This window comes from Ailuropoda melanoleuca, chromosome X, assembly GCF_002007445.2.
Source record: "Ailuropoda melanoleuca isolate Jingjing chromosome X, ASM200744v2, whole genome shotgun sequence".
Classification (NCBI taxonomy): Eukaryota; Metazoa; Chordata; class Mammalia; order Carnivora; family Ursidae; genus Ailuropoda; species Ailuropoda melanoleuca.
Genome location: NC_048238.1, coordinates 51,244,871 through 51,258,151, shown reverse-complemented (window position 1 = coordinate 51,258,151; position 13,281 = coordinate 51,244,871). Strand labels below are relative to the sequence as shown.

General features: G+C 39.6%; 1 protein-coding gene across 5 annotated transcripts in view; it reads right to left on the bottom strand.

Annotated features, from left to right (window-relative positions):
• Positions 1 to 13,226, bottom strand: part of EDA (ectodysplasin A) — a 407,351-nt gene extending 394,125 nt beyond the window's left edge. For 2 of the 5 annotated variants that reach the window (XM_034649132.1, XM_034649130.1), the window contains exon 1: positions 12,531 to 13,225. In XM_034649132.1, coding sequence (XP_034505023.1) covers positions 12,531 to 12,923 — 393 coding nt within the window. In that variant the 5' untranslated portion in view covers positions 12,924 to 13,225. Of the gene's footprint in view, positions 1 to 12,530 lie in introns of all 5 variants that reach the window. The other 3 variants (XM_019798325.2, XM_034649128.1, XM_034649129.1) reach the window with 3 other exon arrangements.
• Between the last annotated feature and the right edge of the window lie 55 nt (positions 13,227 to 13,281).

Genomic DNA, 13,281 nt, shown 5'->3' with positions numbered 1-13,281 from the left:
GTCATATTGTGTGTGTGTGTGTGTGTGTGTGTGTGTGTGTGTGCTGCATCTTCTTTATCTGTTCATCTATCGACGGACAAGGGTTGCTTCCATCGTTTTGGCTATTGTAAATAATGCTACAATAAATATAGGGGTGCATATATCTTTTTGAATTAGTGTTTCTGTATTCTTTGGGTAAATACCCAGTGGTGAAATTACTGGATCATATGGTAATTCTATTTTTTAAAGTTTTTAAATTTATTAGTTAACATACAATGTAATAATAGTTTCAGGTGTGCAATCTAGTGAGTGATTCAACAATTCCATACAACACCTGGTGCTCATCAGAAGTGCACCCTTTAATCCCCATTACCTATTTAACCCATCTTCCCACCAACCTTCCTTCTAATACCCTTCAGTCTGTTCTCTATAGTTAAGAGTCTGTTCCTTGGTTTGTCTCTTTCTCTATTTTTGACCCTTTGCTCATTTGTTTCTTAAATTTCACATATGAGTGAAATCATGTGATATTTGTCTTTCTTTGATTGAATTCATTTAATATAATACTCTTTAGCTCCATCCATGTCATTGCAAGTGGAAAGATTGTATTCTTTTTTATGGCTGAGTAATATTCCACTATATATATATCTCACATCTTCTTTATCCATTCATCAGTCAATGGATATTTGTGCTCCTTGTGTAATTTGGCTATTGTAGATAATGCTGTTATAAATGTTGGGGTGCATGTATCCCTCTGAATTAGTACTTTTGTTTTCTTTGGGTAAATACCCAGTAGTGTAATTGCTAGATTATAGTTCTATTTTTAATTTTTGGAGGAACCTCCATCCTGTTTTCTAGAGTGGTTACACCGTTTGCATTCCCACCAACAGGGCACACATGTTCCTTTTTCTCCACATTCTCACCAACACTTGTTAACACCATACTGTTTTGATTACTAGACCTTTGTAATATAGTTTGATAACAGGAAGTATGATTCCTCCAGTTTTGTTGTTCTTCCTTAAATTGGATATTTGGTGGTCTGCTTGTGCTATCTCACTTGCTCTCTCTGACAAATAAGTAAAATATTTTAAAAATTTTTTAAAAAGGATCATACACCATGACCAAGTGGGATTTATTCTTGGGATGTGGGGTGATTCAACATACAAAAATCAATTAATGTGATAGACTACATTAACAGAATAAAAGATACAAATCACATTATCTCAATAAATACATAAAAATCATTTGACAAAATTTACACTTTTATTATAAAACTCTCAACAAACTAAAAATAGGAGTAAAATACCTAAAAATAATTAAGACAATATATGAAAAGCCCACATCTAACATACTCAATGGTGAAAAACTGAAAGCTATTCCTCTAAGATCTGGAACAAGGCAACAATGTTCACTCTCACCATTTCTATTCAACATAGTACTAAGAGTCCTAGCCAGAGCAATTAGGCCAGGAAAAAAAGCCAGCAATTATAAAGAAGTAAAATTATCTTTGTTTTCAGATGTCATGAATAAAGAAATTCAATAAAGTTGCAGGATACCAAATCAACATACAAAAATCAGTTGCATTTCTTTTTTTTTTCTAAAGATTTTGTCAGAAAGAGAGCACATGCACAAGCAGGGGAAGCGACAGGCAGAGGTAGAAGCAGACGCCCTGATGAGCAGGGAGCCCGATGTGGAACTTGATCCCAGGCCCTGGGATCATGACCTGAGCTGAAAGCAAACGCTTAACTGATTGAGCCACCAGATGTCCCATGTGTGAACTTTTAATGTTCTGTTGGATTCAGTTTGCTAGTATCTTGTTGAAGATTTTTGCATCTTATGTTCATCAGGGATATTGGTCTATAGGTTTCTTTCTTTTTGTTGTTTTTGTCATGCTTTGGTATTAGGGTAATTCTAATCTCATAAAATAACTTTGGAAGTGATCCTCCTCTTCAATTTTTTGGAGGAGTTTGAGAAACCCTCATATTATTTCTTTAAATGTTTGGTAAATTCATATGTGGAGCCATCTTGTCCTGGTCTTTTCCTTGTTGTGACCTTTTTGATTACTGATTCAATCTCCAAACTAGGTATAGGTGTGTTCAAAGTTTCTAATTCTTCATGATTTAGTCTTGGTAGATTGTGTGTTTCTAGGAATTTATCATTTCTCCTAGATTACCCAGTTTGTTGACATATAGTCATTCATAGTAGTCTCTTATGATCCTTTTTTATTTCTGTGCCATCAGTTGTAAAGTCTCTTCTTTCATTTCTGATTTTGAGTCTTTTTTTTTTTTTTTTGCACTTCGTCTGGCTAGGGGTTGTCACTTATCTTTTGAAAAAACTCAAGATTATCAATTTGCATCTATTTTATTTCTGCTTAATCTTTATTTCCTCCTTCTTCCAATTTTGGATTCAGTTTGTTCTTTTTCTAGCTCCCTAAAGTTATGTCATTTATTTCAGATCTTTCTTCTTTTTTAATGTAGGCATTTATTGCCTTTGACTTCCGTCTTAGTACTACTTTTGCTGCATCCCATAAGTTTTAGTAGGCTGTGTTTTTGTTTTTCTTGAGGTATTTTCCAATTTCTTTTGATTTCTTCTTTGACCCAATGGTTAAGAGTGTGTTTAATTTCCACATATTTGTGAATATTCCAGTTTTCTTTCTGCTACTGATTTCTAGTTTCATTCTATTTTGTTCAGAATAGATACATGATTTCAGTCTTCTTAAATTTGTTAAGACTTGTTTTGTGACCTAACGTGTTATCTGTTCTGGAGAAAGATATGTGTGCTTGTGAAGAATAAGCATTACGCTGCTGTTGCATACAATGTTCAGCATGTTTGTCATGTCCATTTGGTCTATACTGTTGTTGAAGTCCTCTGTTTCCTTATCGTTCTTCTGTCTAGATGTTCTGTCCATTACTGAAACTGAAGCATTGATGTTTTCTACTATTATTGTATTGCTGTGTATTCCTCCCTTTAGTTCTGTCAAAGTTTGTGTTAAATGTTTAGGTTTTCTGTTGCTGGTGCATATATAAGTGTTATATCATCCTGTTAAATGGACCATTTTATCATTATATAATGTCCTTCTTTGCCTCTTCTGATAGTTTTTGACTTAGTTTATTTTGTCTGAGGTATAGCCAATTCTGCTCTCTTCTGTTTATCACTTGCATAGACTATCTTTTTCTATTAAGTTTTTATTTAAATTTCAGTTAGTTAACATACAGAGTAATATTAGTTTAAGGTATACAATATAGTGATTCAACAATTCCATACAACACCCAGTGCTCATCACAATAAGTGCACTCCTTAATCCCCATTACCTATTTAACCCACCCACACCCACCTCCCTTCTGTTAACCATCAGTTTGTTCCCTATAATTAAGAGTTGGTTTCTTGGTTTACTTCTTTTTTTTCTTCCTTTGCTCATTTGTTTTGTTTCTTAAGTTCCACGTGAGTGAAACCATTTACGATGACAAGGATGGAGCTAGAAAGTATTACACTAAGTGAAATAAGTCAGTCAGAGAAAGACAAATACCATATGATTTTTCTATTCTTTTATATTCCATCTATGTGTGTCCTTGAAACTAAAGTGAGTTTTTTGTAGAAAACATAGGATTGGGTCTTGGTTTTATCCATTTGGCCATTACATGACTTCGATTGGAGGGGTTTTGTCTATTTACATTTGAAATAATTATTGATAGCGAAGGATTTAACCATTGCCATTTTGTTAGTTGTTTTCTGTTAGTCTTGAGATTCTTTTGTCTTTATTTCCTCTCTAGCTATCTTCTTGTTTTGTTTTTTGCATCAATATGCTGATTTCTTTCTTTTCATGTCTAGTTTAAGCTGATAAGTTCAACTGCATACAAAAACTCTACACTCTAACATTTCTCATACACAATTTATTATTTTTGCCACATTCTACATCTATCCATATTGTATACTGTTTTTTCATATTGTGTATCTTTTAACAGTTATTTTTAATACTTTTGCCATTTAACTTTTACACTAGAAATAAAAGTGACTTATCTTCTACCATTACAGTAATACAGTATTCTGTATGTGTCTATATATTTAATTTTACCAATAAGTTCCATACTTCCTTATGCTATCACATAGCTCTTTAGTATCCTTTCAAGTTAATAAACTCCCTGTAGCATTTCATGTAAGTCAGGTCTAAGTGATGATGAACTTCCTCAGCTTTTATTTGTCTAGGAATGTCTGTATCTGTTCTTATTTTTAAGAACAGTTTTGACAGGTATTGTATTCTTGGATGGCAGGTTTTTTTTTTCCCTTCAGCACTTTGAATATATTCTCCCACTTCCTTCTGGTCTGCAAGATTTCTGTTGAAACATTTGCTGATAGTCTTAGGGGGAGTTCCCTTGTTTACAATAAATTGGTTTTCTTTTGATGCTTTCAAAATTCTGTTTTTGATTTTTGACAATTTGAGTATATTGTGTCTTGGTGCAGATTTCTATGGGTTTATTTATTTAGTAATCTTTGGGCTTCTTGAATTTGGTTGTCCATTTTCTTCCCCAGATTTGGAAAGTTTTCATCCATTATTTCTTTGAATAAGCTTTCTGGTCTCTTCTCTCTCTCTTCTCTTTCTGGGACTTCCCTAATGCCTATAATGGTCTGCTTGATGCTGTCTAATAGTCTCTTAAGCTTTTTCACTATTTTTCATTTTTTTCTTTTTGCTCCACTGACTGAATTATTTCCAAAGACCAACCTTTGTTCACTGATTCTTCCGCTTTACCTAATCTGCTGCTGAATCCTGCTCATGATTTCTTCAGTTTAATTATTGGGTTTTATAGCTCCACAATTTTTGTTTGGTTCTATATTCTCTTTGTTTGAATTCTCTATTTATGCACTGTTCTCTTGATATTGAGGTGAGCATCTTTATAACAGTCATTTTAAATTCTCTGTCAAATAAATCTCATTAAGTCTGTTTCATTTGGGTCAGTATCTGGACATATAATGTATTCCTTTGTGTAGAACATCTTTGCTGATTTTTCATTTTCATTGACTCTCTGTGTTGGTCCCTACAAATTACACAAAGAAAGCACCTCTCCCAAGCTCTATGGATTGGCCTTGTACATAAGACCTTCGCCAATCAGCCCAATCAGAGATTCTGGGGCTCCCAGAATCTCAATTCTTTCCCTCCCCAAAGAGAAGCAAGCAGCTGTGGCTTTTTTCTACTTCCTCTGTGCAGAGTGGAGTGGCTATGCATTTACCAGTCCAAACTGCCATCTCCATTCTCCCCCAAATAGCTAGACTATGCCAGACCCATCAGATATCCAAGACTGGCAATACAGATGCCAGTTCTTTGGGCAGCCATGGAGAAGTTGTGGCACTGAATCCACAAATCATCTCTTCCATCTCCAGGAGTAAGCTGAAAGTGGAAATGTTTCATCTACCCACTCTGTGATGATCAGAGTGGGAGGATCTATGTCATCTATCAGTCCTAGCCTACTAAAACTTACGTTCACCTCCAAAACTAGACTGTGCCAGATCCTTGCACTCCTAGACTGACAAGTCAGATGTCAGTTCTTTGGGCAGCCCTGGAGAAGTTGTAACACCAGATGCACAGATAAACTTTTCTTCCCCAAGGAAATATTGAGAGCTGGGATTTTTTGTCTTCTTGCTCTGGGCTCAGCAGGAGGGATGATCTATAATATCTACCAGCCCAAGACACTGTATCTGTTTTCTCCTAGGCAGGCCCTTCAGAGTTTCAAGACTGGCAAGAGAGAAGTCCGTCCTCTGAAAACTTGGGAGTGCTGGACATGTGAACCAACCCCTTCCCTACCCTGGGAGAAGCTGAAAGCTAGGGGGTCTCTCTTCCTTATCATATGGTGCTGAGCTGGTAGCAGGTACCCTGGTGGGAGGGTGTCCCAGATCTCCCTGCTGGCGTCAGTGAGTCTGGTTTCATATTCACCCCAGGTATAGGAACCTTTCAATTAGTCCCTTCATTTCTCACAAAGGGAATTTTTCCTTGAATCGTTACTAAATGAGTGTGTTGGGGGGGGGGGTTCAGGCCTTCCTAATCTACCATCTTGCTGACATCATTCCCTTTAAAATTACTCTTCTTTTGTGGAATCTGATGAGCTGGTTCTAAAATATATAGAGAAATGCCAAGGGCCAAGAACATCCAGGATACTTTTAAAGAAGAGAAACAAGGTGGAAGGACTTGCTTTACCAGATATCAAGAGCTTATTATAAAGTCCAGTAATTAAGGCTATGGTATTGTTACAATGACAAACAGAATAATAGAACAGAACAAACAGTTCAGAAACCATCTCGCACATATGCAGACAATTTATGACAAAGGTGGCATTGTAAACAAGTGAAGAAAAAGACATTCCTTATAATAAATGGCCTGGGTCAGTTGAATGTCTGTATGGAAAACATAAAACTTGGCCCCTAATATCTCACTACAACACATAAATTAATTCCAGATGGACTGTAGGTCTAAATGTGAATGGCAAAAACATAAAGCTCCTAGAAGATAACATGGAAGAATATCTACATGATCTCAAGGTAGGAAAATACTACTTAAATGAAACACGCAAAAAAACACTAGCCATAAAGGAAAATAGTGAAAAACTAGACACATTAAAATTTTAAATGTCTGTTCCTCAAAGAATGTTATATATAGATTTGGGAAGGGCTTGCAACATAAAAAGTACAAAAATGGTTCATAGCCAGAGTACATAAAGAATTCCTACAAATCTATAGGAAAAGGACAAATAACCCAATTTTTAAAAATGAGCAAAATACTCGTACAGGTACTTCGTAGAAGCAGCTATCCAAAGAGATAATAAACATATGAAAAAGAGTACAATGTCATTAGTCAGATTCTGAGAAATGGCAATTAAAATTACAATGAGATAGTATTACAAACCCATCCACCAGAATAGCTATAATTTAAAAGAGTGATAATATCAAGTGTTAACAAGAATGTGGAACAACTAGAATTCTCATACACTGCTGGTGGAATGTAAATTAGTAGAATCACTTAGAAAAACTATCATTATCAATAAATTTGAAAATATGTATTCCCTACAACCCCAAAATTCTAATCCTAGGTATATACCCAACAGATATTCAAGTACATATAAGCAAAAGATATGTATGATAATATCCATAACTTCATTATTTATAATAACCCAAACAAGAAACAATCCAAATATTCATTATCAGTAAAATGAATAAACTGTAATATTTTCAAACAAGGGAATAAAATATAAAAATATAAGAAAAAAACTATAGCTTTATGCAACATGATGGATATCACAAACATAGTGTTGAGGAAAAAAACAACAGACTCCCTGCAAAATATGTATCATTTGATTTGATTTATATCAGGTTCAAAATAGGTAAAACTAATCTATGATGTTAGAAGTCAAAATAGTCATTAACTTTGGAGGGGAAAGTGATAGGAATGGAGCATAATGTGGGGGTTGTGAAATGCTAGTTCTATTTCTTGACCTGGTTTCTGGTAACATCAGTGTGTTCACTGTGTAATAATTCATTAAATTATACAATTATGATTTGTCACCTTTTCTGTACATATGTAATATTTCAATAGAAAAATGGGGGAAATAAAGAAAAAAATGAACAGCTAGGTACAATATATAAAGTTGGTCCTCTGTGAGGGCCACCCCAACAGGGAAGGCAAATGGTTTCTTGGTAATGTTCTTGAGGATTAAATGGCTTCAGAAGGTCTCTATTATAAAGAGATCTTCCCTATAAGGTATTTACAGGCAAGTTACAGATTATTTTTTTCACAAAATCTAAGAGAGAAAGAGATGAGACTTAAAAACAAATAAAACATCAAATGATATATTACAGAAAGCTTTTTGCACCACTTTAAAGGTAATGTGGTTAGGGCTCCCCTCCATTTCACTTTCTAATAATTCTAGAAACCAGTGAAACATCGCCAGTGGAACAATTTACTCACCTAAGCAAAGCTGACACAGGCTTAGCAAAACCTGAGGAGAGCAGGCTTATTACATACAGAGAAAATGTCTTTGTTTCACATGAATATCTCCAAAGGCCCAAAATAATATTAAACTCAACAAGTATTAAAGTACCTTAACTATAACTAGCATTGAGTCAGGTACTGTGGAAAAAGACAAAAGAGGAGGCAGATTTCTGAAGAGTTTTATATAAAGACATGAGAGTTATTAAACCAAAACCAGCGATAACAACTAGAGAATGATCCCAAGACAGGATACGGTGGGTGGGTTGCAGGAGTAGAATTAGTGAGAGAGAAAATGGGATATGTATAATGGAGCCAGTTGACCGAAAACCTTCAATGTCACATTGAAAACTCTGGATTTAAACCTATAGAAAGCTATTTTATCTGGATCCCATTCCACTAAAAAAAATTCTTGGATTTAATGACTCCTAGCCATTTTCTTGATCAACCAGCCTTAATAAGTAATGTAAAATCTGTACACACTAATGTTCAATCTAGTTAAACCAAGAGATGTTTTGTGGAAAGATAAAGTTGTTTTCTATGTCATCATCTCAAATAATTAGGAACATTTTCCAAATATCCCCAACATTCCCAAATAAATCCTCATGAATCTACCCATATATATTTTTCTAAGCGTGTCCTAAATCTTCGAGTTCCAGTTTAGATTATCTCTTAGGGCAATCATTTGAATGAGATACTACTTTTACTTGCCTCTCTTCCAAAATAAACTTTCAAGCATTATAAGGTATCTAATACCTAACACAGTGTCTGGCTGATAGCAGGCTATTTATTGAGCGAAATTGTTAAATTATACCAACATATTAACCATCATCTCTCTCATGGTTTTGTAGACTTTGATCATATCACTTCCTCAACATTTCTCTTCCTCTCCAGACTGGAAAAAAAACCTAGAAAATCCCTCTATCCTTTTGATCAATTTAATTGGGTTTCTAGAGACTTTTATCAGCTGTTAGGTTTTTCTTGAGGAGCAGCCACCAGAATTTCCTACATGATTAAGGACTCCACTTTTGGTCTTTTACGTGGAAAAGATAAGGGTTTTGTTTTGTCATTATTTTCAACATCCTTCCTGCTGATGTCTACCATATTATTGGCTTTGAGGACCATAATCAAAACTGGGCCAACTTCTTCACAGAATGATCAACAGTGATTTTTACTTTTTTACTCTAACAATCATGTTGTGTACTGTCTGACTCAGAAGTCGGTGAGATGTGCCTAGCTCTTCAGGTCATCTTCAGCGAGTAGCCGCATAAATCTACAGGTACTCCTCAGCTTCTCCAGCTGAAGGAGACAGTTATGATTCCAAAAGGTCTGAGGTGACCCTCTCACTTTTTATCATTAGCAGTGTCCCCACTGGGGAGGCTTTTCAACAATTCCCCTGGAGAACTTTGCTGGTCTTTCTGCTCTGTATCCCAACAGCCCCAATTTCCTTCTGTATCTTGTTTTAAAAGTTTTTAAATTGAGAGATACAAATGAACCACTTCAGTGATCTCTAGATCCCTTGCTTGAGTCATAACTGAGCCCACCATCTCACAAACATGGATAGGTTTCTAGGACCTTATACGATGAAGTGCCTCATTTTGTCCACTTGGTCTCATGAGATCTTTCTGCAATTTATTCTCATCAGTTTGTCTTTACTCCTTGTAAATAAACCGGTGAGAAACCTGAATGTTCTGCCCACTGAAGGGTGCATATTTTTATCTTTCTTCCTCTCCATCTAAGGCTTGCTGTAACAGCAGCTGTTTGTGCCGAAAAACTAAAATATAAAAATATGACCTACGTGGCCAAATCCCACAAGGCTGTTTACTTCCTTGTTTATGAATCAGAATCTGTCAGCACAACTTAAAATCTTGACTGTCAGCAGATACTGCAATTAAATGTCCCTGCAAAGCCAGCAGAGGGTGCACCAGGGCACTGGAAACTTTACCCAAGATGTAGCAGTATCAATTTGACTCTAATAGCCAATCTACTTTTCCCCTTTGGGGGGAGGAGGTATACTAAAACTAATATCCTCAAGAGAAACATAATTTGAATCTGGGCTGAAATTCCTTTACAGTATACTTCAATTCTCCTGAAAGTAATGTTCAGGAAGAGTAGGGAATATGTGTTAAACTTAATCTGGCCAAAAGACAGGTGGAGTAAAAGAAATTGATGCAAATCTGAGCCCTCTACAGTGCAAGAATTGTATGATGGAGCTCCATCCCACTTCCCCAAAAAGGCTCCAGGAGTTGTATGCTATAGGGAAACAACCTAAACTGGGAGTCAAGAGACCAACTTCCCTTCTTCCATTGACTGGGAGTTGTATGACCTTGGACAAATCATTCCCCCCTCCCTCAGTGCCTCTGTGCTATCCACGGGGATCAAACAAAATGGACTCATAGGGCCCCTCACAATTCTAAATATCTCTGACTCCAATTGATGCCAGCAAACGTAGAGTCAGTATGCTTGTTGCTACTGCTCAAAAAGACTGAAACAGAAGTAAAGGACAGAAAATAGGGAGCTGGGGCGCCTGGGTGGCACAGCGATTAAGCCTCTGCCTTCAGCTCAGGGCGTGATCCCGGCGTTATGGGATCGAGCCCCACATCAGGCTCTTCTGCTATGAGCCTGCTTCTTCCTCTCCCACTCCCCCTGCTTGTGTTCCCTCTCTCGCTGGCTGTCTCTCTCTCTGTCGAATAAAAAATAAAATCTTTAAAAAAAAAAAAGAAAATAGGGAGCTGTACTTAAACCTAGACAAAACTATTTGAAGTGCCATGCAAACAACAGGCAACTAAATGCCATTGTAGACCTGTGAGAGTCCCACACCATCACAGAAGCCCTAGAGTGCAGCTGTCCTGCTAATCCGGAGTCTATAAACATAGGTCTGTCCGTCCTAAATACCAAAAAGCTTTGGCTACCATTTGACTATGGAAGTTCGATATCTTTTCACAGAATATCAATGTTCAGCTGCTAAGTATTTCTACTGGGCATTGTGGGGGCGGGGGTGGATAAAGGGAGCCAGAATCCTAGTTAATTATCATTTAGCTACAGTGTTTAAAGTTTCAAGTATGAGAAGCATGTCTACTGATTCTCTTCTTTGATAAGCTGTTATATAAGTTGGAGTGTGTTAGCAAGACATTTTTAGGCACAGGGTAACTTTATAATGCACAATGTAGAATGTATGTCAGTCCCAACATTACAGTTTTGTCATGAATGTGATGCCAGCTTTGAATGGGTGGTCAAAGAACACAAATAATGTTTAGAATATGACAATGACTCTGGATGTGGCAGTATATATAGAAATCCTGGGCCCATTTCAAGAAACTTATTTGCACAACTTGCCCTCTTCCCCAAAAGGAACAAATTCACTATTATCCTCTAACCACCTCAAAAGGATTCTTGGATGCTTGCTTCTCTTAAATTTCACATGACAAAACATGGCAGTTAAGAGAACACTTATTTTTTTTTAATTTTTTTTATTATGTTAATCAGCATACAGTACATCCCTGGTTTCTGATGCAAAGCTCGATGATTCATTAGTTGCGTATAACAGCCAGTGCACCATGCAATACGTCCCCTCCTTACTACCCATCACCAGTCTATCCCATTCCCCCACCCCATCCCCTCTGAAGCCCTCAGTTTGTTTCCCTGAGAACACTTATTTTAAGTGCACTAAATTTAGTTGAATAAAGAGCCGACAAAGTGGAAGACAATTGCCAAAGCTAATAGTTTGCTAAGAAGGCACAAACACCATAAAGATTGCAAAACAAACAAAACAAAACTGCTCTTGAAAGATTACTCTTGAGTAATTAATTACTCCATCAGTAGATTCCCGTTCTCAAACTAGCAGTAGTGAATAGACTTCACAACTCACCCTATCCACCCCCCAAAAAGAGTCAGAACCGGCATGCAAAGGGTGAGTTTTATTTCCATAGATTTTTAAAATTGCTGTTCAGAAGTTGTCTAGCAAGACGGCATATTTCTACCAGAATTCCACAGGGGCGCTGATCCTCACTAAAACACTGAGGACAATCAGTCTCAAATTGCAGGTAAGTGTGAACAAGCCCACTTTCTGGTCAGCGCACAAGGACCCGCGCTGCAAGTACGATTAAAAGTTGTTTCAACTGTGGAGCAGTTATTACAGCTGTTTACTGCTCCAACTCCAAAGGAGAGCTTGCTCGTGCTGGCATCAGCTCTGGACACGAAAAAACAAGCACCGCGGGCAGAGAATCTCACCAGGAATAGAAGGGCCAAGCTGCTGCCGTTAGTCCGCCAGAGGGGCAGCACCCGCACCTCCGCGGCCGGGAGCGCAGCCAACTTTCCCCAAGGCAGCCCGTAGCTGGGGGCGGCGGGCGCCGGCCAGAGTTCCCAAGTCCAGGGGTCCTGAGAGAGTCTGGGTGAGCTAGACCAGGACCCAGGACAACCTGCCCCGGGGCAACCTCTCCCCTGCTCGCCTGCCCCCTCCCTGGTCTGGCCCTGCAACTTGGCTGGAGGTGGCAGAGTCCTCCCCAGGGCCCTGTGGGGGAGGGCCCCCGCCCTGCCCACAAGGGGAGGGGGCCTCCGCCGCCACCGCCCCTACTAGGTGACTCACCTGGTGCGCGTCCTGGGAGAGTGGGGGGAGTGTGGTTTCTCCTGGTTCCAGCGGCTGCTGCTGAGGTGATGGCTGCCTGATGTGGCGGGTGATGGGACCGTCAGGGTCGAGGCCACCGGGGCTGCTCAGGGTGCCAGAGGTGCCAGGGGTGCTGGGGCCAAGGCGGGACTCGGCTCCCCGTTCCCGCCGCAACTCGGAGCGCAACTCTAGGTAGCAGCACAACGTCAGCAGGTGGAGGGCCAGAGAGAGGCCAAAGAAACCCAGGAAGAGCCGGCAGCTGTTCCCTTCGGCCGCCCGGGCAGGGGCCCCGCGACAGCCGCAGCCCTGACTCCCCCGCTCCCGCGGCGCTGCCGTGGGCAGAGGTTCCCTGCGCTCTACCTCGGGGTAGCCCATGGCCTCCGGAGACACCCACTCTCTGAGGCCCTGGAGCCGCCGCGTCTGCCTCAGCCGTTCAGGACCCCTGACAGGCGGCTACTGCCCTGCCATCGGCTGGGGGCTGCAGGGACCCGTTCCAGAGCAACGGAGGCTGGGCGGAACGGAGCAGGGAGCTGCCGCATGTGCAGCTCCACTCCGAGGGGTGGGAAAGGGAGGAGGAGGGGCGGGAGAGAGGGGCGGCTTGGCCCGCAGGGAGAATGAGGGAGGTGGCCCAGGCCGACCCCGCCCCATCGCCCAAGCGGCTGCCTGGACGCCCAACCACCGGCCCGCCAAGCATTGGCGCCCCGCCCCCTGCCATTCCACCCTGGGCCTCCAG